The sequence below is a fragment of the Oncorhynchus masou genome, chromosome 13 (genome assembly GCF_036934945.1).
Source record: "Oncorhynchus masou masou isolate Uvic2021 chromosome 13, UVic_Omas_1.1, whole genome shotgun sequence".
NCBI lineage: Eukaryota > Metazoa > Chordata > Actinopteri > Salmoniformes > Salmonidae > Oncorhynchus > Oncorhynchus masou.
Genome location: NC_088224.1, coordinates 71,705,254 through 71,732,557, shown reverse-complemented (window position 1 = coordinate 71,732,557; position 27,304 = coordinate 71,705,254). Strand labels below are relative to the sequence as shown.

Genomic DNA, 27,304 nt, shown 5'->3' with positions numbered 1-27,304 from the left:
GGGACATTTATTGTGCAACTGGGAGTGCAAACATCCGAAGATCATCAAAGGTAAGCGATTCATTTTATTTATTTTCTGACTTGTGTGACCAATCTACTTTGCTGCTAGCTGTTTGCAATGTTTTGTCTGCTGAGAGAGATGTCCTAACATAAACGCTTGGTATGCTTTCGCCGAAAATATTTGTGGGAATCTGACATGACGGGTCGATTAACAACAAGCTAAGCTGTTAACAACAAGCTAAGCTCATGAAAATTAAATATTTTTAGTCATTTTATTTGAATTTGGAGCTCTCCAATTCTGTGGATGTTGACGAAAATGATCCCGCTAAAGGGATGGGTGCATCAAGAAGTTAACCTGTTGAAACTCCCCATCCCGGATTCGGGATGGTGACTAAAGCCTCAGGCTCATTAGCATAACGCAACGTTACCGATTTCTGAAAATCGCAAATAAAATGAAAATAATGCGTCTGCTCTCAAGCTTAGCCTTTTCTTAACAACACTGTCATCTCAGATTTTCAAAAAATGCTTTTGAACCATAGAAATTGACTAATTTGTGTAAGAGTATGCTAAGCTAGCTTAGCATTTTGAGTAGCATTTAGCACGCAACATATTCACAAAAACCAGATAACCAAATAAATAAAATCATTTACCTTTGAAGAGCTTCGGATGTTTTCAATGAGGAGACTCTCAGTTACATACCAAATGCGCAGCTTTTCCTGAAAGCGTCTGTGTGTAGGAGAAATCGTTCCGTTTTGTACATCGCATTTGGCTACCGAAACAAACCGAAAATTCAGTCACCTACAACGTCAAACTTTTTCCGAATTAACTCCATAATATCGACCGAAACATGGCAAACGTTGTTTGGAATCAATCCTCAAGGTGTTTTTTCACATATCTCTTCATTGATATATCGTTCGTGGAAGCTTGCATTCTTCTCTAAATTCCATGGAAAAATACTTGCAGCTGACTTTTGCGCACCAATTTCGGCGCAGGACACCGGGCGGACACCTGGTAAATGTGGTCTCTTATGGTCAATCTTCCAATGATATGCCTACAAATACGTCACAATGCTGCAGACACCTTGGGGAAACGACAGAAAGGGCAGACTTACTCCTCTCGCATTCACAGCCATATAAGGAGACAATGGAAAACAGAGCCTCAAAAATCCTGCTCATTTCCTGGATGCCGTCTCATCTTGGTTTTGCCTGAAGCTCACGTTCTAGGGCACGCACAGAAAATATCTTGGTAGTTCTGGACACGTCAGATTGTTTTCTTTCGAAAGCTATCAATTATATGCATAGTCGAGCATCTTTTTGTGACAAAATATCTTGTTTAAAACGGGAACGTTTTTCATCCAAAAATGAAATAGCGCCCCCAGAGCATCAAGAGGTTAACTGTGTTTCCTCCAACACATTGGTGCAGCTGGCTTCCGGGTTAAGCAAGCAGGTGTTAAGAAGCGCGGTTTGGCAGGTCATGTTTCGGAGGACGTATGACTCGACCGTTGTCTCTCCCGAGCCAGTTGTGGAGTTGCAGTGATGAGACAAGATCGAAATTGGATGGCAATTGGATATCACGAAATTAGCGAAAAGCAGGGGGTAAAATTTCAATAAAACACTTTAATTTATTTATTTTTAATATTCCCTCAAATGAGCATATTTTAGGTCTTGTGAGCGGAAATATGTACGTTGTGACAACCTTTTGCAACTTCCGGGGCACGTTTACAGTGAACACTGAGGCTGTACCCTTACAATTTTAAACAGTAGCCAGTTGGCTATTTGACCATAATGTAGGCCTACCAACAAAATCAAATGGAGCAAATCCCATATTATTTTCACATGGAAAAAGCTTTTGATTTCTATTATATAGCTGTGGTGTTCAATGCAGGCCAACATTGCACAAATCAGCTTTTTTCCATCTACGTAACATTGCAAAAATCAGAAACTTTCTGTCCAAAAATGATGCAGAAAAATTAATCCATGCTTTTGTCACTTCTAGGTTAGACTATTGCAATGCTCTACTTTCCGGCTGAGGAAGAAACACGGCTGAGAGAAATTGAAAGAGTTAGGGGAACAGGAGAACGTTTTTAGGGCGAATTCCTCGTATACAGTCCTTGAGAAGATCAGTTAAAATATGAATACAATACCATCCTTTCGAAACGGGTGGGCTCTTTACTTGCTAGAACGCAACAAAGTTATTTTGAACTGGGTGAAAAACCACAAATTATTAGCAAGACAGCTAAGGCATGTACAGGCATCTAGAGCTATTCACAAAAAAAGACAAGAAGAGTAAAATAGTAACAGATCCGCAGGATATTAATAAATGCTTTGCGCAGTTTTACTCAGAGCTATACCAATCAAAATGCGATGCTACTGAACCACAAACTATGGAACGCTTTCTCGCTGAATGTGAACTTCCTAAACTAGACAGGGGGGCAGCTGCTGCACTCGATGCAGGGATAACTTTAGAGGAAATTAACACAGCGATAGCACAATTTCCAAACAGCAACGCCCCTGGGCCTGATGGATATGTAATAGAATTCTATAAGAAGTACTGGGCCAGTCTATCTCCACTTATGTTGCGAATGTTTAAACAATCCAAAGAAAATGCCAAACTCCCGCAAACACTGTATGAGGCAACAATAGCACTGATCTTGAAAAAAGATAAGAGATTCCATTGAGATGTCGTCTTATCGCCCCGTGTCGTTACTCCCCATAGAAAACAAGGTGTTGACAAAGATATTGGTAAACCGATTGAAAACATATATTTCCGACATCATACACCCTGACCAGACAGGTTTTATCCCGGGCCGACATATATACTACAATTTGAGATGCCTTTTCAACGTAATGTATCACGATCATAAGGTTGAGGCAGTGGTAATAGCTCTTGATGCAGAGAAGGCGTTTGATCAGATTGAGTGGAAGTATATGATGTTGGTTCTGGAGCACTTCGGGCTTGGAAAGGAATTTATTAATTGGATAAGAATTATTTATGCACACCCAATGGCGTCCGTGGTAACCAATCAAGAAATGTTGCAGTCATTCCGCTTGTTCAAGGGGTGCCGACAGGGGTGCCCTATTTCACCTGCTCTCTTCGCTATAGCCATGGAACCCCTTGCTACTCGCATTCGGGCATGTGCCGATATAGCTTCTGTTAAAATAAAGGACACACAGCACAGAATTTCCCTATATGCAGACGATGTTCTTTGGTTTTTGTCCAAGCCTAAAACTTCTATTCCACCCTTACTTAACTTGATAAACACATTTGGCTCCTTCTCTGGCTACAAGATAAACTGGCGAAAAAGTGAGTTGATGCCAATATCACGGCCTGTGGATATGCAATTTCTGCAATCTACCTCGTTTAGAACAGTGATGGACAAGTTCACATGCCTTGGCATTGTAGTGACAAGAGACCTTGATCAGCTATTGAAAGCGAATTGGGACATGAAAATATATCAGCTTAAACAAAATATAGATTTTTGGAAAACTCTGCATATCTCCTTGGTTGGTCGTATAAACGCTATTAAAGTGGTTGTCCAACCCAGGTTTCTTTACCTCTTCCAATGTCTACCCAATTTCATACCACAAAGCTATTTTAAGAAACTCGATTCAATAGTAACTCCATTTTTATGGGATAACAAGGCAGCCAGAATTTCAAATAAGCATTTATGCAAGTACAAGATAGAGGGGGGCTTTGGCCTTCCTCACTTTAAACTGTATTATTGGGCTGCTAATCTGAACATTGTGTCTTTCTGGAGGGAAAGTTTACCTGCGATGAGACAGAAGAATATGCCTTCATGGCTTTTGATTGAGCAGGCCTCCTGTCAATGATCCTCACTCCCTGCACTTGTTAATAGCCCATCATATGTGAAAAAAATCCACTTATGACTCTAACCCAGTCATTTGTCATACACTTAGGATCTGGAAACAGATTAGGTATTTTCTTAACATACCCACTGTATACATTGAATCATGCTTTCCACCCTGCATTGGATGATATGGTGTTTTCACAGTGGAGGGAGAAGGGGCTCACAACAATTGGTAATCTATACATAGAAGGTCAGTTAGCTTCATTTCAACAATTACAGGGAAAGTTCAACATGCCAACAACACATTTTTTCAGATACCTCCAAATCAGGAATTCCGTAAGGACACATATCCCACAGTATGGCAAGAAGCCAAATAGTCCTACATTAGATTGAATGGGGCTTGATCCTTGTCAAACCCCATTCAAAAGGGTCGGTCTCTAGACTGTATGATGTGCTATAGGCCCACATAGAGGTATCCAAAGACACCATTAAAAGGGCTTGGGAACAAGAACTTGGTTCAGAAATCTCAGATGAGGACTGGGTAGAGGCTCTCAGGAATATAAACCACAGTTCAGTGAATGCCAGACACAATCTTGTACAGTTTAAGGTGATACACAGATTGCATTACTCAAAAGTAAAACTGCATAAAATATTCCCGGACACCTCACCACTGTGTGAGAGGTGCAAGTAGGACGAAGGGACGTTGACCCACTCATTCTGGACATGTCCTAAGTTACATGTTTACTGGGCTCTCATTTTTGATTAGCCTTTGATAGAGTTCTAGCCCCAGACCCATTGATCGCTCTGTTTGGTACAGTTGATGGGAATAACCACGAAGGAAAAGCTGTCTCTGTACTCTATTAGCCAAAAAGCTCATATTGCAATTTTGGAAATTGGAGACTGTACCTACTTTTGAAATGTGGTTACGGTATTTAGGGAATGTAATACATATGGAAAATATTTGATACAATACTTCCAATAGAAGTCCAATGTTTTACAAAATATGGCAGCCGATACTGGATAAATGGCCTAGTCCCGCTTCATTACTGGGTTGACGATCTGCTGCTACTCTGTGCTGTACTCCACTCAATATTTATTTTTGGCTTAACTATACTGCTTGTAATGACAATATGCTGTCTTCTTATACATGTACCACCTAATAGGATTTTGTTTTATTTTGTGTATGTGGGAGTTAAGTTTTGTTTTGTCCTCTAAATTGGCCATCCCTTTCAACAGTACAATGAATGTCATTGTTAGTATTGCTGTCTTTTTTATTAGATTTTTTATTGGAAAATAATAAACATATTATATATTTTTTTAAAGAATAATTAAAAAAAATTAAATGTTTGCATCACTGCCTGGTATGGCAACTGCTCGGCCTCCGACCGCAAGACACTACAGAGGGTAGTGTGAAGGCCCAGTACATCACTGGGGCCAAGCTTCCTGCCATCCAGGACCTCTATACCAGGCGGTGTCAGAGGAAGGCCCTAAAAATTGTCAAAGACTCCAGCCACCCTAGTCATAGACTGTTCTCTCTGCTACCGCACGACAAACGGTACCGGAGCTCCAAGTCTAGGTCCAAGAGGCTTCTAAACAGCTTCTACCCCCAAGCCACAAGGCTCCTGAACATCTAATCAAATGGCTACGCAGACTATTTGCATTGCCCTCCCCCCTCTTTTACGCCACTGCTACTCTCAGTTGTTATCATCTATGCATAGCCACTTGAATAACTCTACCTACATGTACATATTACCTCAACTAACGTGTCCCGCACATTGACTCTGTACCGGTACCCCCCTGTATATAGTCTCGCTATTGTTATTTTACTGCTGCCCTTTAATTACTTGTTACATTTATTTCTTATTCTTATCCGTATTTTTTAAAACTGCATTGTTGGTTAGGGGCTCGTCAGTAAGCATTTCACTGTAAGGTCTACTACACCTGTTGTATGTGGCATGTGACTAATAAAATTTGATTTGTATATAGTCGTATTCTTTTATTGTGTTACCATTTCCTATTAACATTTTAGCAAATTTGTCTTACTTTTTAACTCTGTTTGGAAATAGCTCATAAATAAGCATTTCATAGTCTACACCTGTTGTATTCAGTGCATGTGACAAACAACATTTTATTTGATTAATCAGCTGCTTTAATAACGTGGAACAGTATCCTGGCAGTTGTAATTTCATAGGCCGAGTGACAACTGTAGGACAATAAAATGGGGTGACCCTGCTGGGAGATTAACAGTACCCGTCGTCACCTGTTATTACAATGCTGGTCCCCCCCCCCCCGCTCTGAGCCGGGGGGGGGGGCGAAGAGCAGGTGAAGGGCGGGCGAAGGGCAGGAGGATGACCTCCACCCGTGGCACTGTCAGCATGAATAAAGGCTTGTGTTCTGTTATAGCTTAACAGTTACCACCATACAAGACTAACCACCACAAAACAAGGGGCTATATAGCTCTATAATGACAGAGCCCCAGTAAAACACAAGGTAAGAGAGGCAGTAAAAAATGCTGGAGAGCTAAATGTCCTCCATTCTGAGGTCCATATCGCAGGTCAGGCTAACCACAACAGCAGCAGGTGTGAATAAATGGAATTATGACCCAAATCTGGTGGGCTTCTGCTGGCTCTTTCTAGTTCCACCGGGTTATCAAGGATCACCTAGAGCAGACATACCTAGTCTCTTCTGAACACAATTCATTGAAATATAGTTAAGTTGGTTGACACCTTCCTTCCTCGTCTAATGGACACTAAAAAAGTACATCAGGGGGCCTCCTGAGTGGTGCAGGGGTCTAAGGCACTGCATTGCATCACTACAGGTTCGATCCCAGGCTGTGTCACAACCGGCCGTGACCGGGGGTCCCATAGAGCGGCGCACAATTGGCCCAGCATCATCTGGGTTGGGGGAGGGTTTGGCCGGGGGGCTTTACTTGGCTCATTAAGCTCTAGCGACTCCTTGTGGCGGGCCGGGCACCTGCAGGCTGACTCAGTCGTCAGTTTAACCTTGAGTGTAGGGGGCAGTATTTTGATGTTTGGATGAAAAACGTACCCAAATGAAACTGCCTATTTCTCAGGCCCAGAATCTAGAATATGCATATAATTGTCAGATTAGGATAGAAAACACTCCAAAGTTTCCAAAACTGTCAAAATAGTCTGTGAGTATAACAGCACTGATATTGCAGGCGGAAACCTGAGGAAAATCCAACCTGGAAGTGCCTAAGAGAAACGAATCTCCCTGTTCCATTGCATTTATTTTGAAAAATTAGCGAGAAAGATCACATCGCGTCATTGGATGGCTGGGTGCCAGAAGCGTTTTGCATGCACCAACAGAGTGGAGCAGACATTTTCTTTCTCTTTCCTATTGAAGAAGCTACAGTCCGGTTGAAATATTATCGAAATATTATCGATATATTGTAAAAACAGGATTGATTATAAAAAACGTTTGACATGTTTCTACGAACTTTACGGATACTATTTGGAATTTTCTTCTGCCCCGTCGTGACCGCTCGAGCCTGTGGATTTCTGAACCAAATGGAGGTATTTTGGATATAAAAATAATCTTTATGGAACAAAAGGGACATTTATTGTGCAACTGGGAGTGCAAACATCCGAAGATCATCAAAGGTAAGCGATTCATTTTATTTATTTTCTGACTTGTGTGACCAATCTACTTTGCTGCTAGCTGTTTGCAATGTTTTGTCTGCTGAGAGAGATGTCCTAACATAAACGCTTGGTATGCTTTCGCCGAAAATATTTGTGGGAATCTGACATGACGGGTCGATTAACAACAAGCTAAGCTGTTAACAACAAGCTAAGCTCATGAAAATTAAATATTTTTAGTCATTTTATTTGAATTTGGAGCTCTCCAATTCTGTGGATGTTGACGAAAATGATCCCGCTAAAGGGATGGGTGCATCAAGAAGTTAACCTGTTGAAACTCCCCATCCCGGATTCGGGATGGTGACTAAAGCCTCAGGCTCATTAGCATAACGCAACGTTACCGATTTCTGAAAATCGCAAATAAAATGAAAATAATGCGTCTGCTCTCAAGCTTAGCCTTTTCTTAACAACACTGTCATCTCAGATTTTCAAAAAATGCTTTTGAACCATAGAAATTGACTAATTTGTGTAAGAGTATGCTAAGCTAGCTTAGCATTTTGAGTAGCATTTAGCACGCAACATATTCACAAAAACCAGATAACCAAATAAATAAAATCATTTACCTTTGAAGAGCTTCGGATGTTTTCAATGAGGAGACTCTCAGTTACATACCAAATGCGCAGCTTTTCCTGAAAGCGTCTGTGTGTAGGAGAAATCGTTCCGTTTTGTACATCGCATTTGGCTACCGAAACAAACCGAAAATTCAGTCACCTACAACGTCAAACTTTTTCCGAATTAACTCCATAATATCGACCGAAACATGGCAAACGTTGTTTGGAATCAATCCTCAAGGTGTTTTTTCACATATCTCTTCATTGATATATCGTTCGTGGAAGCTTGCATTCTTCTCTAAATTCCATGGAAAAATACTTGCAGCTGACTTTTGCGCACCAATTTCGGCGCAGGACACCGGGCGGACACCTGGTAAATGTGGTCTCTTATGGTCAATCTTCCAATGATATGCCTACAAATACGTCACAATGCTGCAGACACCTTGGGGAAACGACAGAAAGGGCAGACTTACTCCTCTCGCATTCACAGCCATATAAGGAGACAATGGAAAACAGAGCCTCAAAAATCCTGCTCATTTCCTGGATGCCGTCTCATCTTGGTTTTGCCTGAAGCTCACGTTCTAGGGCACGCACAGAAAATATCTTGGTAGTTCTGGACACGTCAGATTGTTTTCTTTCGAAAGCTATCAATTATATGCATAGTCGAGCATCTTTTTGTGACAAAATATCTTGTTTAAAACGGGAACGTTTTTCATCCAAAAATGAAATAGCGCCCCCAGAGCATCAAGAGGTTAACTGTGTTTCCTCCAACACATTGGTGCAGCTGGCTTCCGGGTTAAGCAAGCAGGTGTTAAGAAGCGCGGTTTGGCAGGTCATGTTTCGGAGGACGTATGACTCGACCGTTGTCTCTCCCGAGCCAGTTGTGGAGTTGCAGTGATGAGACAAGATCGAAATTGGATGGCAATTGGATATCACGAAATTAGCGAAAAGCAGGGGGTAAAATTTCAATAAAACACTTTAATTTATTTATTTTTAATATTCCCTCAAATGAGCATATTTTAGGTCTTGTGAGCGGAAATATGTACGTTGTGACAACCTTTTGCAACTTCCGGGGCACGTTTACAGTGAACACTGAGGCTGTACCCTTACAATTTTAAACAGTAGCCAGTTGGCTATTTGACCATAATGTAGGCCTACCAACAAAATCAAATGGAGCAAATCCCATATTATTTTCACATGGAAAAAGCTTTTGATTTCTATTATATAGCTGTGGTGTTCAATGCAGGCCAACATTGCACAAATCAGCTTTTTTCCATCTACGTAACATTGCAAAAATCAGAAACTTTCTGTCCAAAAATGATGCAGAAAAATTAATCCATGCTTTTGTCACTTCTAGGTTAGACTATTGCAATGCTCTACTTTCCGGCTACCCGGATAAAGCACCAAAAAAACTTCAGTTAGTGCTAAATACGGCTGCTAGAATCCCGACAAGAACCAAAAAATTTGATCATATTACTCCAGTGCTAGCCTCTCTACACTGGCTTCCTGTCAAGGCAAGGGCTGATTTCAAGGTTTTACAGTTAACCTACAAAGCATTACATGGGCTTGCTCCTACCTATCTCTCTGATTTGGTCCTGCCGTACATACCTACACGTACGCTACGGTCACAAGACGCAGGCCTCCTAATTGTCCCTAGAATTTCTAAGCAAACAGCTGGAGGCAGGGCTTTCTCCTATAGAGCTCCATTTTTATGGAATGGTCTGCCTACCCATATAAGAGACGCAAACTCTGCCTGGCCGGTTCCCCTCTTTCCACTGGGATTCTCTGCCTCTAACCCTATTACAGGGGCTGAGTCACTAGCTTACTGGGGCTCTTTCATACCGTCCCTAGGAGGGGTGCGTCACTTGAGTGGGTTGAGTCACTGATGTGATCTTCCTGTCTGGGTTGGCGCCCCCCCTTGGGTTGTGCCGTGGCGGAGATCTTTGTGGGCTATACTCGGCCTTGTCTCAGGATGGTAAGTTGGTGGTTGAAGTGGTGTGGGGGCTGTGCTTTGGCAAAGTGGGTGGGGTTATTTCCTTCCCGTTTGGCCCTGTCCGGGGGTGTCCTCGGATGGGGCCACAGTGTCTCCTGACCCCTCCTATCTCAGCCTCCAGTATTTATGCTGCAGTAGTGGGGCTAGGGGGCTAGGGTCAGTTTGTTATATCTGGAGTACTTCTCCTGTCCTAATCGGTGTCCTGTGTGAATTTAAGTGTGCTCTCTCTAATTCTGTCTTTCTCTCTTTCTTTCTCTCTCTCGGAGGACCTGAGCCCTAGGACCATGCCTCAGGACTACCTGACATAATGACTCCTTGCTGTCCCCAGTCCACTTGGCCGTGCTGCTGCTCCAGTTTCAACTGTTCTGCCTTATCTATATTGGACCATGCTGGTCATTTATGAACATTTGAACATCTTGGCCATGTTCTGTTATAATCTCCACCCGGCACAGCCAGAAGAGGACTGGCCACCCCACATAGCCTGGTTCCTCTCTAGGTTTCTTCCTAGGTTTTGGTCTTTCTAGGGAGTTGTTCCTAGCCACCGTGCATCTACTCCTGCATTGCTTGCTGTTTAAATTTAGGCTGGGTTTCTGTACAGCACTTTGAGATATCAGCTGACGTACGAAGGGCTATTTAAATAAATTTGATTTGCACAAGACTTTTAAAAATGGTTTTACATTATGAAGGTATAGACATTGGCCAGACATTAATTTATATATATATATATATAATTTATGATTTTTTTACTTAGTCTGTAACACCATGGGCCAAATAGGTGACTGTAAACTGCTAAGGTGTTTTATGATGCAAGAAACCACTTCGCGGCATTCCTGGAGGAGGTGCTCGGCCGCACTAGTGCGCAGCTTAGAGGGCACATTGGTCAAGACCGTGACATACCTTCCACCATGAGCATGGGCTCCTTCCCTCCCCCATGGGCAAGCATCTCCCTACGGTAGCGCTCTCCCATGTCCCTGGGGGAGAGAGAGGAAAGATAAGATTACAGTCACATGCATTCTCCTCCAGCAGCTCCTCTTCCCTACCCTGAGCAAAGTCTCAGCTCTCCCCTCACAGGGCTGATGATAGGAAACAGAGGTTCAACAACCACAGGTGGAACATAAACATTGTCAAAGGGAAAGGAGAGAAAGTAAGACAGAGAGAGAAAAAAGGACTGCGGGGCTCAAATCTCTGAGGTGAATCTCTAAACAAAGCCTCTGTGAAGTCAAAGTCAGAGCAGAACTGATAGGGAGGACTGTGGGGCTGTATAATGTGGATGCTGGTGGCTCTAATTGGATTACTGTACCACACCTGCCAAGCTGGTGTGGATTTCATATTAATGTCATGTTCAATGTCAAGCTGAGAGACTTAACACTACTCAGGGAAGGTTGCTTGTCGAGAGCATTTGCCTCGGTCTTCTTGGAAATGCAAACAAGTTTATACCTTGCAGTCAAATGTACTGTAACTTTCAGTGATATAACAACAGACACACTGAATACCACCCTGCATACCACTGCTGGCTTGCTTCTGAAGCTAAGCAGGGTTGGTCTTGGTCAGTCCCTGGATGGGAGACCAGATGCTGCTGGAAGTGGTGTTGGAGGACCAGTAGGAGGCACTCTTTCCTCTGGTCTAAAAAAATATCCCAATGCCCCAGGGCAGTGATTGAGGACACTGCCCTGTGTAGGGTGCTGTCTTTCATATGGGACGTTAAACGGGTGTCCTGACTCTCTGAGATCATTTAAGATCCCATGGCACTTATCGTAAGAGTAGGGGTGTTAACCCCGGTGTCCTGGCTAAATTCCCAATTTGACCATCACGGTCACCTAATAATCCCCAGTTTACAATTGGCTCATTCATCCCCTGTAACTATTCCCCAGGTCGTTGCTGCAAATGAGAATTTGTTCTCAGTCAACTTACCTGGTAAAATAACAGATAAATAAATAAAATGGTACTATCATTGAATGTAGCATAAACAGTTCCCGGTGTGTGATTACACATGGCAAAAAATCTTAAGGAACACACAAAAATACATCACCAAATGGTCCTGGTATATTTTGACATTAATAAAGTCATGTTTCACCGATTTATGACTGCATCGGAGGAAGTTCATTGTATTGTTACAGTAAACTGATTTTTTCTTCCGTAGGGACCCTGCATTTAGTCACACCTATAAAAGTTAAGTATGTGCAGCAGATAACCATGTCTTGATATTGTGTGTATTTCCTGATGAGAGTTTGTGAGGACACGCTGAATGGCTCACAGGCTCACCTGTTTAAAGGATCCTGAACAAAACACTGTTTCCACACCATGGAGGCCACAGCGCGGGACATGAGATAGGAGTAGTACTTGGCCCCGTAGCCAATGAGGTGGCTGAATCTCAGCTGCCATGCCTGCGAAAGAAAAAAAAGCATTTCACAAGATCACAACATCATTAACACCATACCCAATAAATAACCCAAATTAAACTGGCTTTCAACAGGTTCCACTGAATACCATTGATTTCAGAAAGACCATCACTGTATGTATACTGACAAATAAACATTTTTATCTCACATAAAAAAACAATAACAAAAACAGACAGATTGAATGCAATTAAAATAGCTTACGCATGGCGGCAGATAGCCTAGTGGTTAGAGAGTTGGACTAGTAACCGGAAGGTTGCAAGATCAAATCCCTGAGCTGACAAGGTAAAAATCAGTCGTTTTGCCCGAACAAGGCAGTTAACCCACTGTTCCTAGGCTGTTATTGTAAATAAGAATTTGTTCTTAACTGACTTGCATAGTTAAATAAAAGTACCAAAAAATGTTTTTTTTGAGAGTTTAGTTTGGAGAGAAAGGCTAATTCAGCTTTGAAGGCTTACCTGTTCCCGCTCATGCTAAAGGAAAAGACAAGCAGAGACATTCTTCTGTCATCATCTACTTCCCCCTCAGGAAAATACCCAATATTATTTGGGCCATTAAAGACAGTCTATTGAAGTTTGTTCTAGTTACTGTCTGGTCACTGTTTTTTCTGCTTCAAAATTTATGCTACTGTTCAATTGGCTCATGATTGAGTCAAATATGGACTTTGATTTAACTGTATACATTTTACTTTGCTTTTAAAAGGAACAAAACATGGAAATTCCTAAATGGCAGAGTGCATACATTTCCCTTTCCCCTGGTTGCCTAGAGGGTCCAACTTCCTATCTGTAAAGACAACGTGCTCTATGATCAGGACTAATTTTGGACTCCGGGGAAATTCACCTGGCAAACACTCAGTCAGAAAGCAGTAGTGAAACAAAACTAAATTATACCCTATTCTCCATGGTTGTTGTAAAACACAAATGAAAAGCTAAGTAGTGTAAGTATTGTATCAGAGCATTGAGCCTGTAATGCATAAGGAACCTTATGAACCTTGCTAGAGCCACATAGATATCATCAAATGAAGTTGCCCTAACTAACATCCAAATGTGGGCCCAGATCTTTATAAATTAACAAGTGACTTCAAGCTCTTAGGAGAAGATTTTTCCCCGACTGTGCTCTTTACAGTACCGTCTTGGATAGGTGCGATAGCTGAGTTTAAAGGGGCTAGTATAAAGCACCTTGTGCTCGGCCTTTGAGAGGGGTGCTGCTTATTTAAACAGCGGGCAGTGTGAAAGAGTTCTCCAGGCTGGGCGGATGAACCTCTAGCGTGAAACAGGCTGAAGCCGCAAAGTGTCTGCATGACGGGTCCCGTAATGACTTTAATAAGGGTAAACAGTACTCCTGACAGAGGCAGTACATTGGGGAAACCAAAATATTGGGTAACTGAGCACAAATCATGAGGAGAGAGTTCACCAGCCGCCCAGACGGCAGTACCAGAGGCCTATAGCATTTATCGGGTCACCCGGTTTGAACTCAACTTCATCTTGCTCTGGCAAGATATCCCCAACCGCACAACACCTTAGAACATGAAACATAATTACAGGTATGACAAAGAATGGCTAAAACTTAGAGAGGGATAGTGAACACTCAAACTAATCAGTTCAGACACCAGTGCTCTGCATTATTTTTGAGCCGTCCAACTTGAGAAGGTCATAGTCCAGTCAACATCTCAGCGACAGATCCCTTTTGATCCACACAGACAAAGACCCGGAAGTCAGAGAAGCATGTCACTCTGTTCTCCTAAGTATTAGATAAAAGGCATACTTGCAGACCAAGCTGCTAGAATTTATGCGCAGGGTAGGCCTATGCATCATCCCCACAGCACTACTCATGAGAAAAGAACATGTCTTGACTTTCTAGGACTCAGATAAAACAGATAAAAACAAAGAATCATCAACATGGCAGATTGAATGTCATGCTTACTGTCATTTTCCAAATATTTTATTGCAGGCCCAGGGATTCCCATTTGGTCCATGTACTCAACAACAGATGACAGTCTTTCTATCCATTCAGAACTGATACCCCTGGTCTATAAACCATACACATGTCACAATCACCCCAGTGTTTATCCTTTGGGTCTCTCTGTAACCTATTAGCCATTCAAATGTTCAGTTTAGTGTGGAAAGTTTGGCTTCACTGCTTTTTTGCGAGTGCAGGGAGAGAAGAGAATAAAACATTTAAAAAAAGATATATATATTTTTAAATATGGTCCTTTTAGCAGAATATAAACAAATCTGTTTTCACTTGCTCCAATCCCATGACAGATCCTTTAACAACACAATTAGGAATTTTGTAAGTGGGACTAAAAGGAGGAAAACTACTCATCCCATCATAACTCAACATTTCACTCAAATTACATGTTTCGGCATGGTTTTATAGTTAAAGAAAAAATATTCAGACAGAAAGTAAAGTATATAACATTAACCACACTCCCCTGGGAGGTCGTTAGCTGCATGGATAAAAGTGGAAGTAGGACTTTTAGCGAGGGTAAAGCAACTATGGCTTGTAAGCTCAATTAAAGAAGGTAGAATATAGTTCTGACTGAGTGCCATCTATTCCTGATGGCCCACATAATTACAGATGAGGATAAATGCCTTATGATGACCATTCCTGTTAAATGATGGCTGTGTTTTACATTCTCTATTCCCTCCTGACTATTTTCATTAAAAGGACCACAGAAAGAAGAGTTTCAAATATTTCCCCCAGGGAGTGCTCATTCAAAGTATACCCCTGCTTTGTTATTTGAGCAGGGCCTCCAAAAAACCTTTAATCCCTTAAACGGTGCTGCGCCTGGGTAAGAGCTATAAAACCACAAAGCCAGATAAGAATATACAAAAAATAACTCCCTCTCTCTGCTGTTTTTGTTCCTCTGTTGCATGGGAGAAGGCACTGTGGTAAAGATTTGGGGATTAGGCAAAGAATGTCCCTTCAAACGTTCATTAACTGTGAAGGCTGTAATTGAGCTCTTAATCAAAGTTCTACAGACCAACTCAGTGAAGGCAAAGGGCATTTTGATACTGAGGTACCCACCGTGTTTGGAGTGTACGGTAGGCCGTAGAATTTATGCTGCATGTCCTTTAAGATATCAGTCGTTGATCGGTTTTGGGGTTTTCCATGATACATTTGATCCAGAGCAGAGTAGAAAATCTGTCCACATAAAAAATAAACATGCTGAATCATTCATGTAGTTACATGTTAAACCTTTGAAACGTTCCCAAATATCCCACTTAGAGTGAAGTCATTTTCTGTTGCCTGAAAAAGGCTGATATCTGTTAAGTCTCTACACTACCCTCAATCACTCAGTCAAAGCACTTATGTAATTTGTGTTTGAGTTTTTAAAGCAACGGTAACAATATAGGATACCTTGTTAAAAAACTACTATAAAGATTAGCAGATAACATTTGTCAGTGTTTGCTGCTGTGCCAGTACATTTTAAACAGTTTGAGAGCAAAATGTTTTGCCCTTGTATTATGCATTTTCATGAGAGTTCAGTGTCAACGTAACCCATGAGTGTTAATGTATACCATTCAAGGAAAAGCTGTGACCAATTTTGTTCATTGCTGTTGTATGTCAGGGGGATTTACCTGTAGTTGAGTGTCTGCCGCACCACACACCTTTTTGGACTCACACAGGCGAGCCACCATGCTCTGAGGCAGAGGCTGCAAAAACACAAAGACATTCATTTCTCAGCACCATACCTCTACAGTAACCCATCTATCTAGTAACACAAAAAAAATGGTGAGTTTGTGTACCTGTCCTGTTTGATAATGGCGGGCAAATTGGTTCACTACACGATAATCAGTGGCAAAGTACTCCATGAGAATAGAGGGGACCTCAGCAAAGTCAGTGGCACATCTGGTTCCTGAGAAGACAGAAGCAGTCTCAAGTTGCTCCATTACTGATCTATGTTATCTAAGTGGATGTCTCTTGCCATGAAATTGACATTTTTAAGCATCTTGAGTTACTTGCTAAGGCGTATCCTTAGTCTTTATCTAACAAGTAAAGGAGCATGCAATCAATCCAATGATAACCAGTGTGGATTTCCTCACCAAGCCGTATCATTCTGAATTGTATTTAACATGCCTTTTCAAGTCTCCACACCATGACTGAACACAGCCTCTACGCATGCCATTCTAACATGTGACCATCATTATAAGATGTCACTCACAACACCACCCACTACACAAGCAGAGGATGAAACCATTGATACCGAAATCAATCCTCCTCACTATTAGGACTATTGATTTGAGAGAGCTTTACATACAGTCATTCCCATATTATTATTCACATTAACAGTACAAATACACTGCTCAAAAAAATAAAGGGAACACTAAAATAACACATCCTAGATCTGAATGAATGAAATATTCTTATTAAATACTCTTTTCTTTTCATAGTTGAATGTGCTGACAACAAAATCACACAAAAATTATCAATGGAAATCAAACGTATCAACCCATGGAGGTCTGGATTTGGAGTCACACTCAAAATTAAAGTGGAAAACCACACTACAGGCTGATCCAACTTTGATGTAATAACCTTAAAACAAGTCTAAATGAGTCTCAGTAGTGTGTGTGGCCTGCACGTGCCTATATGACCACCCTACAATGCCTGGGCATACTCCTGATGAGGTGGCAGATGGTCTCCTGAGGGATCTCCTCCCAGACCTGGACTAAAGCATCCGCCAACTCCTGGACAGTCTGTGGTGCAACAGGGCGTTGGTGGATGGAGCGAGACATGATGTCCCAGATGTAATCAATTGGATTCAGGTCTGGGGAACGGGCGGGCCAGTCCATAGCATCAGTGCCTTCCTCTTGCAGGAACTGCTGACACACTCCAGCCACATGAGGTCTAGCATTGTCTTGCATTAGGAGGAACCCAGGGCCAACCGCACCAGCATATGGTCTCACAAGGGGTCTGAGGATTTCATCTCAGTACCTAATGGCAGTCAGGCTACCTTGGTGTTCTCTGGCAAATGCCAAACGTCCTGCACGGTGTTGGGCTGTAAACACAACCCCCACCTGTGGACATCGGGCTCTCATACCACCCTCATGGAGTCTGTTTCTGACCATTTGAGCAGACACATTCACATTTGTGGCCTGCTGGAGGTCATTTTGCAGGGCTCTGGCAGTGCTCCTCCTTGCACAAAGGCGGAGGTAGCGGTCCTGCTGCTGGGTTGTTGCCCTCCTACGGCCTCCTCCACGTCTCCTGATGTACTGGCCTGTCTCCTGGTAGCGCCTCCATGCTCTGGACACTACGCTGACAGACACAGCAAACCTTCTTGCCACAACTCGCATTGATGTGCCATCCTGGATGAGCTGCACTACCTGAGCCACTTGTATGGGTTATAGACTCCGTCTCATGTTACCACTAGAGTGAAAGCACCGCCAGCATTCAAAAGTGACCAAAACATCAGCCAGGAAGCATAAGAACTGAGAAGTGGTCTGTGGTCACCACCTGCAGAACCACTCCTTTATTGGGGGTCTTGCTAATTGCCTATAATTTCCACCTGTTGTCTATTCCATTTGCACAACAGCATGTGAAATGTATTGTCAATCAGTGTTGCTTCCTAAGTGGACAGTTTGATTTCACAGAAGTGTGATTGACTTGGAGTTACATTGTGTTGTTTAAGTGTTCCCTTTATTTTTTTGAGCAGTGTACATAGGGACAATACAACGGTAACAGAGTGATGCTAAGCATCCGATTTTTCACTTTAAAATGTATGTCAAACAAAAAACAATGATTGCAAAGTTAAACAAACCATACAACTCTATGGACAAGGACGTTTCAGCATCACTCTGGAATTACCCATAAGCACAATGCCAGGCTAAAGCTGCTAAAGTTAACAGTTCAACTCTGAGAATGTCAGATGAGCATGGCTGACCTGTGATGTGTTGGTAGCGTGTGCGCCCTAGCATGGAGTGCATGGCATGACCCATCTCGTGGAACAGGTTCTCCATCATGCTCGGCGTGAGCAGGGTGGGGGCGCTCATGGTGGGGTGGGGCAGGCTCAGCATCAGCACCACTACAGGCAGCTGGTACTGTCCGCTCTCCTGGCACTGCCGCCCACCACGGATGGTGAAGTGGCAGTCCTGAGGAAGGGAGAGACAAAGAGAACATTGAGGACCTGCCTTGAAATACATTCTATGTACTGCTGGTTTCAAGATCAGTGCCACAGGGCCAGAGACTTTTTTCTTTTGAACATGCTAGCTAACTTTTTTTGATCTACTGAAACTCATGTATTCTTTAAAGAAAGCCGGTTGCTTTGCGGGTGTGGCGTGTGAGGCTCTGTCTACCTGGTGAGGTTTATTTGCTCTGTGGAAGAAGTCACAGTAGATGTATCCCAGCAACCCCTCTGTCTCATGAACTACAGCCTGGACAGGAAGTGACAAAACAGTAAACTTAGGAGATCACACCATAGAAACACAATTTAGACTATGTAACAGCAAACAAATTAAAGCTTAAACACTAGGAACATTTGAATAGTTATATATTTTTTTTTACCAGTTTGCGGACATCATCATTCCACACCTCTCCTGCACTTGGATGTTCAGACATGATAGAGACTCCATAGAGCTTGGTGAAGATGCTGTTCAGGCCCTCCATACAAGACCCCAGGGAGAAGTAGGGGCTGTAGAGGCTGGGCTCAATGTTGTACCTGTAACCAAAACACAACCACAATATGACAAACACTTCAGCCTAATCTCAGTTGTGTTACTGTGACAAGCTACTGTAGACAATTGCAGGAATCTCATGCTAAAACCAAATGGGCATCTATTCGCAAGGTTCCGTAGTTATTGATGGTGTTTTACAGATTCCTCTTATTTCCCCCTAAAGCAACTTGATGCTCTGATTAACACTTGTCATGCTGACTCTTCGGACTAACGCTCTCAGACTAGCAGACATAAAAGGGGAAGCCCTATCAGTTGATCTGCAAGGCTCCTGTCAATCTTGGGGAGCATGCACAATTACTCACTTCTGGTGTGGACAAAGCAAGCCATTTAAAGCAAGCAATGCCTGCCCTGGAGGCATATCCAAATGTAATTTGGATTGAATTAAAACCAGTGAGAAGCCCATTTCCTACGCCCAGCTTTACAGACATGATTACCATGATGTGGCCTCCTTGCTTGATGTACAGTGCATTCGGAAAGTATTCAGACCCCTTGAATTTTCCACATTTTTGTTATGTTACAGCGTTATACTAAAATGGATTAAATAAATACAAATCCTCAATCTACACACAATACCCCATAATGACAAAGTGAAAACATTAGATTTTTTTTTTAATTAAAAAAATTATTTACATAAGTATTTAGACCCTTTGCTATGAGACTCGAAATTGAGTTTAGGTGCATCCTGTTTCCATTGATCATCCTTGAGATTATTCTACAACTTGATTGGAGCCCACCTGTGGTAAATTGAATTGATTGGACGTGATTTGGAAAGGCAACACTATATAAGGTCCCACAGTTGACAGTGCATGTCAGAGCAAAAACCAAGCAATGAGGTCGAAGGAATTGTCTGTAGAGCTCCGAAACAGGATTGTGTCGAGGCAAAGATCTGGGTATGGGTACCAAAACATTTCTGCAGTATTGAAGAAGTGTGGAACCACTAAGAAACTTCCTAGAAATGGCCGCCTGGCCAAGCTGAGCAATCAGAGGAGAAGGGACTTGGTCAGGGAGGTGATCAAGAACCTGATGGTCACTCTGGCAGAGCTCCAAAGTTCCTCTGTGGAGATGGGAGAACCTTCCAGAAGGCCAACCATCTCTACAGCACTCCACCAATCAGGCATTTATGGTATATTGGTCAGACGGAAGCCACTCCTCAGTAAAAGGCACACAACAGCCCGCTTGGAGTTCGCCAAAAGGCACCTTTAGGATTCTCAGGCCATGAGAAACAAGATTCTCTGCTTATGAAACCAAGATTGAACTCTTTGGCCTGAATGCCAAGCGTCACATCTGGAGCAAAACCGGCACCATCCCTACGGTGAAGCATGGTGGTGGCAGTATCATGCTGTGGGGATGTTTTTCAGCGACAGGGAGACGAGTCAGGATCGAGCGAAAGATGACCTGCTCCAGAGCGCTCAGGACCTCAAACTGGGGCTAAGGTTCACCTTCCAACATGACAACAACCCTAAGCACACAGCCAAGACAACGCATGAGTGACTTCAGGACAAGTCTCTGAATGTCCTTGAGTGGCCCAGCCAGAGCCTGGACTTTAACCCGATCGAACATCTCTGGAGATACCTGAAAATAGCTGTGCAGCGACGCTCCACATCCAACCTAACAGAGTTTGAGAAGATCTGCAGAGAAAAGTGGGAGAAACTCCCCAAATACAGGTGTGCCTAACTTGTAGCGTCATACCTAAGAAGAATCGAGGCTGTAATCGCTACCAAAGGTGCTTCAACAAAGTACTGAGTAAAGGGTCTGAATACTTATGTAATTTTCATATATTTTTTTCTTTCTAAAAACATGTTTTGCTTTCTCATTATGGAGTATTGTGTGTAGGTTGATGAGGGAGAATAAAATATGTAATCAATTTTAGAATAAGGATGCGACGTAACAAAATGTGGAAAAAGTCAAGGGGTCTGAATACTTTCCGAATGCACTGTATATGGGACAAAGTCTGTGGCAACAGGAAGCTTTTTCACCGACCGCTAATGGAATAATAGCAGTAATCATATGATCTTTCCTAAAGACTATTAAAGGGAGTAATTTATACTATCTTGCACATGATGTACTACTGGGCCTTCATTTACCACACATAATCTGAAACTCCTTTCAGTAGGACATGAACATTCTCCAACTGACTTCAGTAGGAACTGCAAACCACTAATGCTGCTGACTAAGAGAAAAGGGCAACAGGAGCCATTTAACGGTGGTGGTAACTATGGGCAACCAGCCATCCCTGGGAACCGACCGCATTCTAAACCCAACTCCTAACAACCAACATAGCACACCAAGAAGAGGGCTGAGGGGAAAGTGATTCGGAAACAGATTTTCCTCAGTTAAAAGAAGAAAAAAAAAAACTCTCCAACATATCTCCCCCTCCTCAGACAGAGGTTGTGCCAAATCCCATTGTGGAAACAGCCATTGAGTCCATCCCCCAGGACCTAGAATGTCTGCATTAAAGCTTTAATAAACCGTTAGACTTATTGGTCTCTGGTGAGCGCCTGAGTGGAAAAGCAGTTCATTAATAATGTCCGTAAAAAGACGACATGAGACCGGCGCAAACTGGAGATGCTAGATGTGACCAACCACATCTCCCATTCACTCAAACGTTCACAGCAGATTAGGCCATTCCACTTCTCCATCTGTAAATCATGATATTTATGAATTACCCTTGACAATAAAGATAATACGCTTTCTTAACCACTCAAAGCCCATTAATCAGCATTAAAACTGCAGAATATATTACGCACACTAGAACAAATGCATAGGGTCTGCTAAATGACTTAAATGTCTCAACAGATAATACATAATATTGTAAATGCTATTGGAGATATCCTTTCCCGACAGACTAAAATGGGATTTACTTCTGCAATGAGTTCAGGTTGAGTTGAATGCTGTCTGGGTCCTCACTGTATTTTGGATGGTTCTCATCTGCCTAACACATTCAAACTCTGTCTTTCTATACTGTAGCATGGCAACAGTGATTCAGGTTGCATATTCTAATCCATTGTTTTGGATATGTTCCATCACATAAATAAAAATGACAGGGAACATGTATTACGCAAGGATAATTAATTCAATTATATAAATGCAGAGGGGAAAATCTTCAGGTAAAATGAGGTGACAGCGTAACTGAGCGCAAAGGAAGTTGATCCAGCTTGATTATATTGAAAAGAATAAACGAAGACTTACGTAGCTCCCATTTATTTAACTAGTCAAGTAGTTAAGAACAAATTCGTATTTACAATGACGGCCTACACTTGCCAAACCCGGACAACGTTGGGCCAATTGTGCGCCGCCCTATGGGACTCCCAATCACGGCCTGATAAAGCCTGAATTCAAACCAGGGTGTCTGTAGAGAAACCTCTACCACTGAGATGCAGTGCCTTAGACCGCTGCACCACTCGGGAGCTCCCATGCTCCTCTCCTAACACAATTGATACCCGGGAAGACCAGTTAAAAAAAAGAAAAATGATGCGCTGCACTGAAATACAAAGTTGCCACCCACCCCAACTACAGACAGATTGATTTCTATCTAACAGATTTATCTCATTGACAGTTGGCAGAGAATAACTGGATGAGTTGCTTTGTTTGAATAATAGATCTAGGACTGTAATACTCACCTTTCAGCACGCAAAACACCACTAAAGTATGGAGGATCCCATGGCATAAGCTCCTATGGAAGATTACTAATATTACTAATAGCTTGTGACAAGAATAAATAACACACCACCATTTGTATTCACCTTTTTTCATCTCACTATGGACTCATAACTTTATATGTACATTGCTACATCAGCTGGAATATAAATATTTATAAACGACGACAAAGCAGTATTTACCGCATTAAGGGGGTTGAGTTTTGTCTTCATGTCTTTAATCATCTCAAAGTCTATTGCGGTTCTGTATGGGAAGAGATTTCAAATGAGTGGCTGATGTGATTGCTAACTTCACTGTCAGGCCTAATTCTAATTCAATATGTGAAAAGCGTATTGATCTATTTAACAAACTATTATTTCTGCTTTATAGTCAATTCTGTGTCCAAATAACTGGATCTCTGAAAGCTCCAGCATATAAATTGGAATTCAAACATATTTTTTTCCAAACCTTCACTTCACTAAACTTATAAAGCTCTTTCACTCTTTCAAGGTTATATCGTCACCTTGTGGTAGAGAGGATACATGTCAGCTTTTCAAGACAAGGTGGATTATATATTTCCTTATAGCTATATACTGTATATAAGGTGAACAAATTGTGTTGATTTTGGCATAACTCATTTTTTATTGTACTTGTATTATGTGCTGTACCTTTCGGAGAGTTTGTCTGTCAGTAGCTGGAGGAAGTTCATCACTGTCTCTGTGGGCAGAAGAAAGGCGGACCATGTTATAGCAGTCACACACAAAGGCTTTATCATTCCCAACATCAACAGTGTAGCACAGTTGTAGTGTAATATTCTAACTGGGTGATTTGTTTGTGTTTAACAGAGGGCATTGGTTGAATCATTCATTCATTCATGTAAACTGCTGGTAAACCTAGTTGAACAAGTATGTTTACTAACTTGGCGGTATCTGGCTGAAATGGTAGTCATTGCTAAATATCCCTCCTAATCATACACTGAAGCACTACCAATGCTTATACATATGAATCCAAAAAAGGCCAAAGGTTTACTAATTGAAGTGAAAGTCATTGTTGGGGGACAGAGGCATAAGCATAATACCTGGGGTTTTGGCCATGGTTCCCTGTAAAGCTCTGTGTGCGTAAGACTCATATCCCACCAGTTTGGCCAGTTTGTTCCTGCATTTCAACAGCTCTTCCAGACACTCCATCAGATCAGCATTTGGGTAGAGGAAAATCCTATAGGCAACCTCCCGAACCTGAAAAGAATGTCAAAAGCATGTGTTTCAGGTTCTTCACCCCTTAGCCATCCCTATCACAGAGCAACCCTCCCAGGCATGGAGCATCAAATAAAATCAGGACAAAAATCAGGAAAATGCAGGACAGAGAGAGTCTGACTATTACTCAACAATAGCATTTCACACAGCATTAAGCAGCATTAAGCAGGCATTTCTCCAGATGTACTGCTAGCGCTGCAGTCTAACTGGATATCATGTGAGATTGGCGCTACCAGGTGGTGAAAGAGAGAAACATTTGCAAATGAAAACATACCAGGTCATTAGAGGACTCAGCGTGTAGACCCCCAATCTGAATGAAACTGCCCTCCGTTGCAAAGTGGCAATGAATGTGCTCAGGTATAGCCGACTTTGCTATTCTATTTGGGAGGTGAGAGCCCATAAGAAACTCATTGTTTAGATCCAAGAGCTTGACGTGAAGCTTGACAGCCTCTTTCCGCTGCAAAATGTAAAAGTCAGAAAAGAGACAGTAAGGGGATGAAAGAAACATGTGACAGGGGTGGTTATCAACACACTAAAAAACAATTAAAAAGGGGTACCTTACCAGTTTTTCATCCAGATGAATTCCACTGATCGCAAAGTCAAACATGAACAGCTCAGCCACTTTCCTAAGTAGACAGAAACATTTACATTACCTGAATGAAACTGTCAAGTATACGCTAAATTAACTACCGGTAAAAGGATTTAGGTTGGAGAGCATACCTTGTTTCTGGATCCAACTGAGCTAAAACTTCTTTGTTATCCAACAAATTCTTTAAACTTCTACAAAGGTCAACATTGGTGTTGAGTCTGTGAGATAAACAAACAGTGAAGAATCATTATGCAATATGCCACTCAATAACATATTCTACTAGACCTAGTTCAATGGCACTTACTTTTCTACAACTGTGCCGATCTCTATACATGTCTTCTCTGCTGCCTCACGGAAGGACGGGTCCGGATGTGCCACTTTCACAAAGTCAGCCTGGTTTGGGGAGAAAAATAACTGTACCTGTCAACTTAAATTCATTGTTTTTTGACTCTATCCTGTGCTTTCTACATTAATAACAATAAATATATACAGTACTAGTCAAAAGTTTGGACACACCTACTCATTCTAGGGTTTTACTTTATTTTTTGTACTATTTTCTACATTGTAGAACAATAGTGAAGACATCAAAACAATGAAATAACACATATGGAATCGTGTAGTAAACAAAAAAAGTGTTAAACAAATCAAAATATATTTTATATTTGAGATTCTTCAAAGAAGCCACTCTTTGCCTTGATGACAGCTTTGCACACTCTTAGCATTTTCTCAAGCAGCTTCATGAGGTATTTAATACGGGTGGGGAGAAGTATTTGATAACCTGCAAAATCGGCAGTGTTTCCTACTTACAAAGCATGTAGAGGTCTGTAATTTTTATAATAGGTACACTTCAACTGTGAGAGACGGAATCTAAAACAAAAATCCAGAAATTCACATTGTATGCTTTTTAAGTAATTAATTTGCATTTTATTGCATGACATAATTATTTGATCACCGACCAACCAGTAAGAATTCCAGCTCTCACAGACCTGTTAGTTTTTCTTTAAGAAGCCCCCCCGTTCTCCACTCATTAGCTGTATTAACTGCACCTGTTTAAAAGACACCTGTCCACACACTCAATCAAACAGACTCCAACCTCTCCACAATGGCCAAGACCAGAGAGCTGTGTAAGGACATCATGAATAAAATTGTAGACCTGCACAAGGCTGGGATGGGCTACAGGACAATAGGCAAGTAGCTTGGTGAGAAGGCAACAACTGTTGGCGCAATTATTCGAAAATGGAAGAAGGTCAAGATGACGGTCAATCACCCTCGGTCTGGGGCTCCATGCAAGATCTCACCTCGTGGGACATCATGGATAATGAGGAAGGTGAGGGATCAGCCCAGAACTACACAGCAGGACCTGGTCAATGACCTGAAGAGAGTTGGGACCACTGTCTCAAAGAAAACCATTAGTAACACACTACGCCGTCATGGATTAAAATCCTGCAGTGCACGCAAGGTCCCCCTGCTCAAGCCAGGGCAAGTCCAGGTCCGTCTGAAGTTTGCCAATGACCATCTGGATGATCCAGAGGAGGAATGGGAGAAGGTCATGTGGTCTGATGAGACAAAAATAGAGCTTTTTGGTCTTAACTCCACTCGTTGTGTTTCGAGGAAGAAGAAGGATGAGTACAACCCCAAGAACACCATCCCAACCGTGAAGCATGGAGGTGGAAACATCATTCTTTGGGGATGCTTTTCTGCAAAGGGAACAGGACGACTGCACCGTATTGAGGGGAGGATGGATGGGGCCACGTATCGTGAGATCTTGGCCAACAACCTCCTTCCCTCAAGTGAGAGCATTGAAGATGGGTCGTGGCTGGGTCTTCCAGCATGACAACGACCCGAAACACACAGCCAGGGCAACTAAGGAGTGGATCCGTAAGAAGCATCTCAAGGTCCTGGAGTGGCCTAGCCAGTCTCCAGACCTGAACCCAATAGAAAATCTTTGGAGGGAGCTGAAAGTCCGTATTGCCCAGCGACAGCCCCGAAACCTGAAGGATCTGGAGAAGGTCTGTATGGAGGAGTGGGCCAAAATCCCTGCTGCAGTGTGTGCAAACCTGGTCAAGAACTACAGGAAACGTATGATCTCTGTAATTGCAAACAAAGGTTTCTGTACCAAATATTAAGTTCTGCTTTTCTGATGTATCAAATACTTATGTCATGCAATAAAATGCTAATTAATTACTTAAAAATCATACAAATGTGATTTTATGGATTTTTGTCTTTTTGTCTCTCACAGTTGAAGTGTACCTATGATAAAAATTACAGAGCTCTGTAAGTAGGAAAACCTGCTAAATCGGCAGTGTATCAAATACTTCTCCCCACTGTATATTTAACTAGGAGAGTCAGTTAATAACAAATTCTTATTTAAATAACAGCCTATACAGGCCAAACTCCCAAACTTTTCTTGTCGGATCTACACGAACCACGTAGGTCACCTCTTTTGGATTAAAAACTGCGAATTTCGCCGAAAGGTGACTAGATGGCATCCCTGATGATGAAATTATCTATCATGAGGACCGCCACAGGAAAGGAAGACCCAGAGTTACCTCTGCTGCAGAGGATACATTCATTAGAGCTACCAGTCTCTAAGGGGTGATTAATTGCAGCCCAAATAAATGCTTCAGAGTTCAAGTGACAGACACATCTCAACATCAACTGTTCAGAAGAGAATGCGTGAATCAGGCCTTCATGGTCGAATTGCTGCAAAGAAACCACTACTGAAGGACACCAATAAGCAGAAGAG

The 27,304-nt window shown here is 42.1% G+C and overlaps 1 protein-coding gene across 1 annotated transcript in view; it reads right to left on the bottom strand.

Moving 5' to 3' along the window:
* Positions 1–27,304, bottom strand: part of LOC135553004 (mitochondrial intermediate peptidase-like) — a 56,403-nt gene that overhangs the window by 27,419 nt on the left and 1,680 nt on the right. The window contains exons 3-18 of the mRNA XM_064985033.1: positions 24,863–24,951; positions 24,690–24,776; positions 24,532–24,595; positions 24,244–24,426; positions 23,795–23,951; positions 23,385–23,433; positions 22,920–22,980; positions 22,701–22,753; positions 18,911–19,064; positions 18,703–18,780; positions 18,291–18,498; positions 16,159–16,268; positions 15,991–16,065; positions 15,437–15,553; positions 12,273–12,394; positions 10,908–10,981 (exon numbers count right to left, since the gene is read on the bottom strand). Coding sequence (XP_064841105.1) covers positions 10,908–10,981; positions 12,273–12,394; positions 15,437–15,553; positions 15,991–16,065; positions 16,159–16,268; positions 18,291–18,498; positions 18,703–18,780; positions 18,911–19,064; positions 22,701–22,753; positions 22,920–22,980; positions 23,385–23,433; positions 23,795–23,951; positions 24,244–24,426; positions 24,532–24,595; positions 24,690–24,776; positions 24,863–24,951 — 1,681 coding nt within the window. The remainder of the gene's footprint in view (positions 1–10,907; positions 10,982–12,272; positions 12,395–15,436; positions 15,554–15,990; positions 16,066–16,158; positions 16,269–18,290; positions 18,499–18,702; positions 18,781–18,910; positions 19,065–22,700; positions 22,754–22,919; positions 22,981–23,384; positions 23,434–23,794; positions 23,952–24,243; positions 24,427–24,531; positions 24,596–24,689; positions 24,777–24,862; positions 24,952–27,304) is intronic.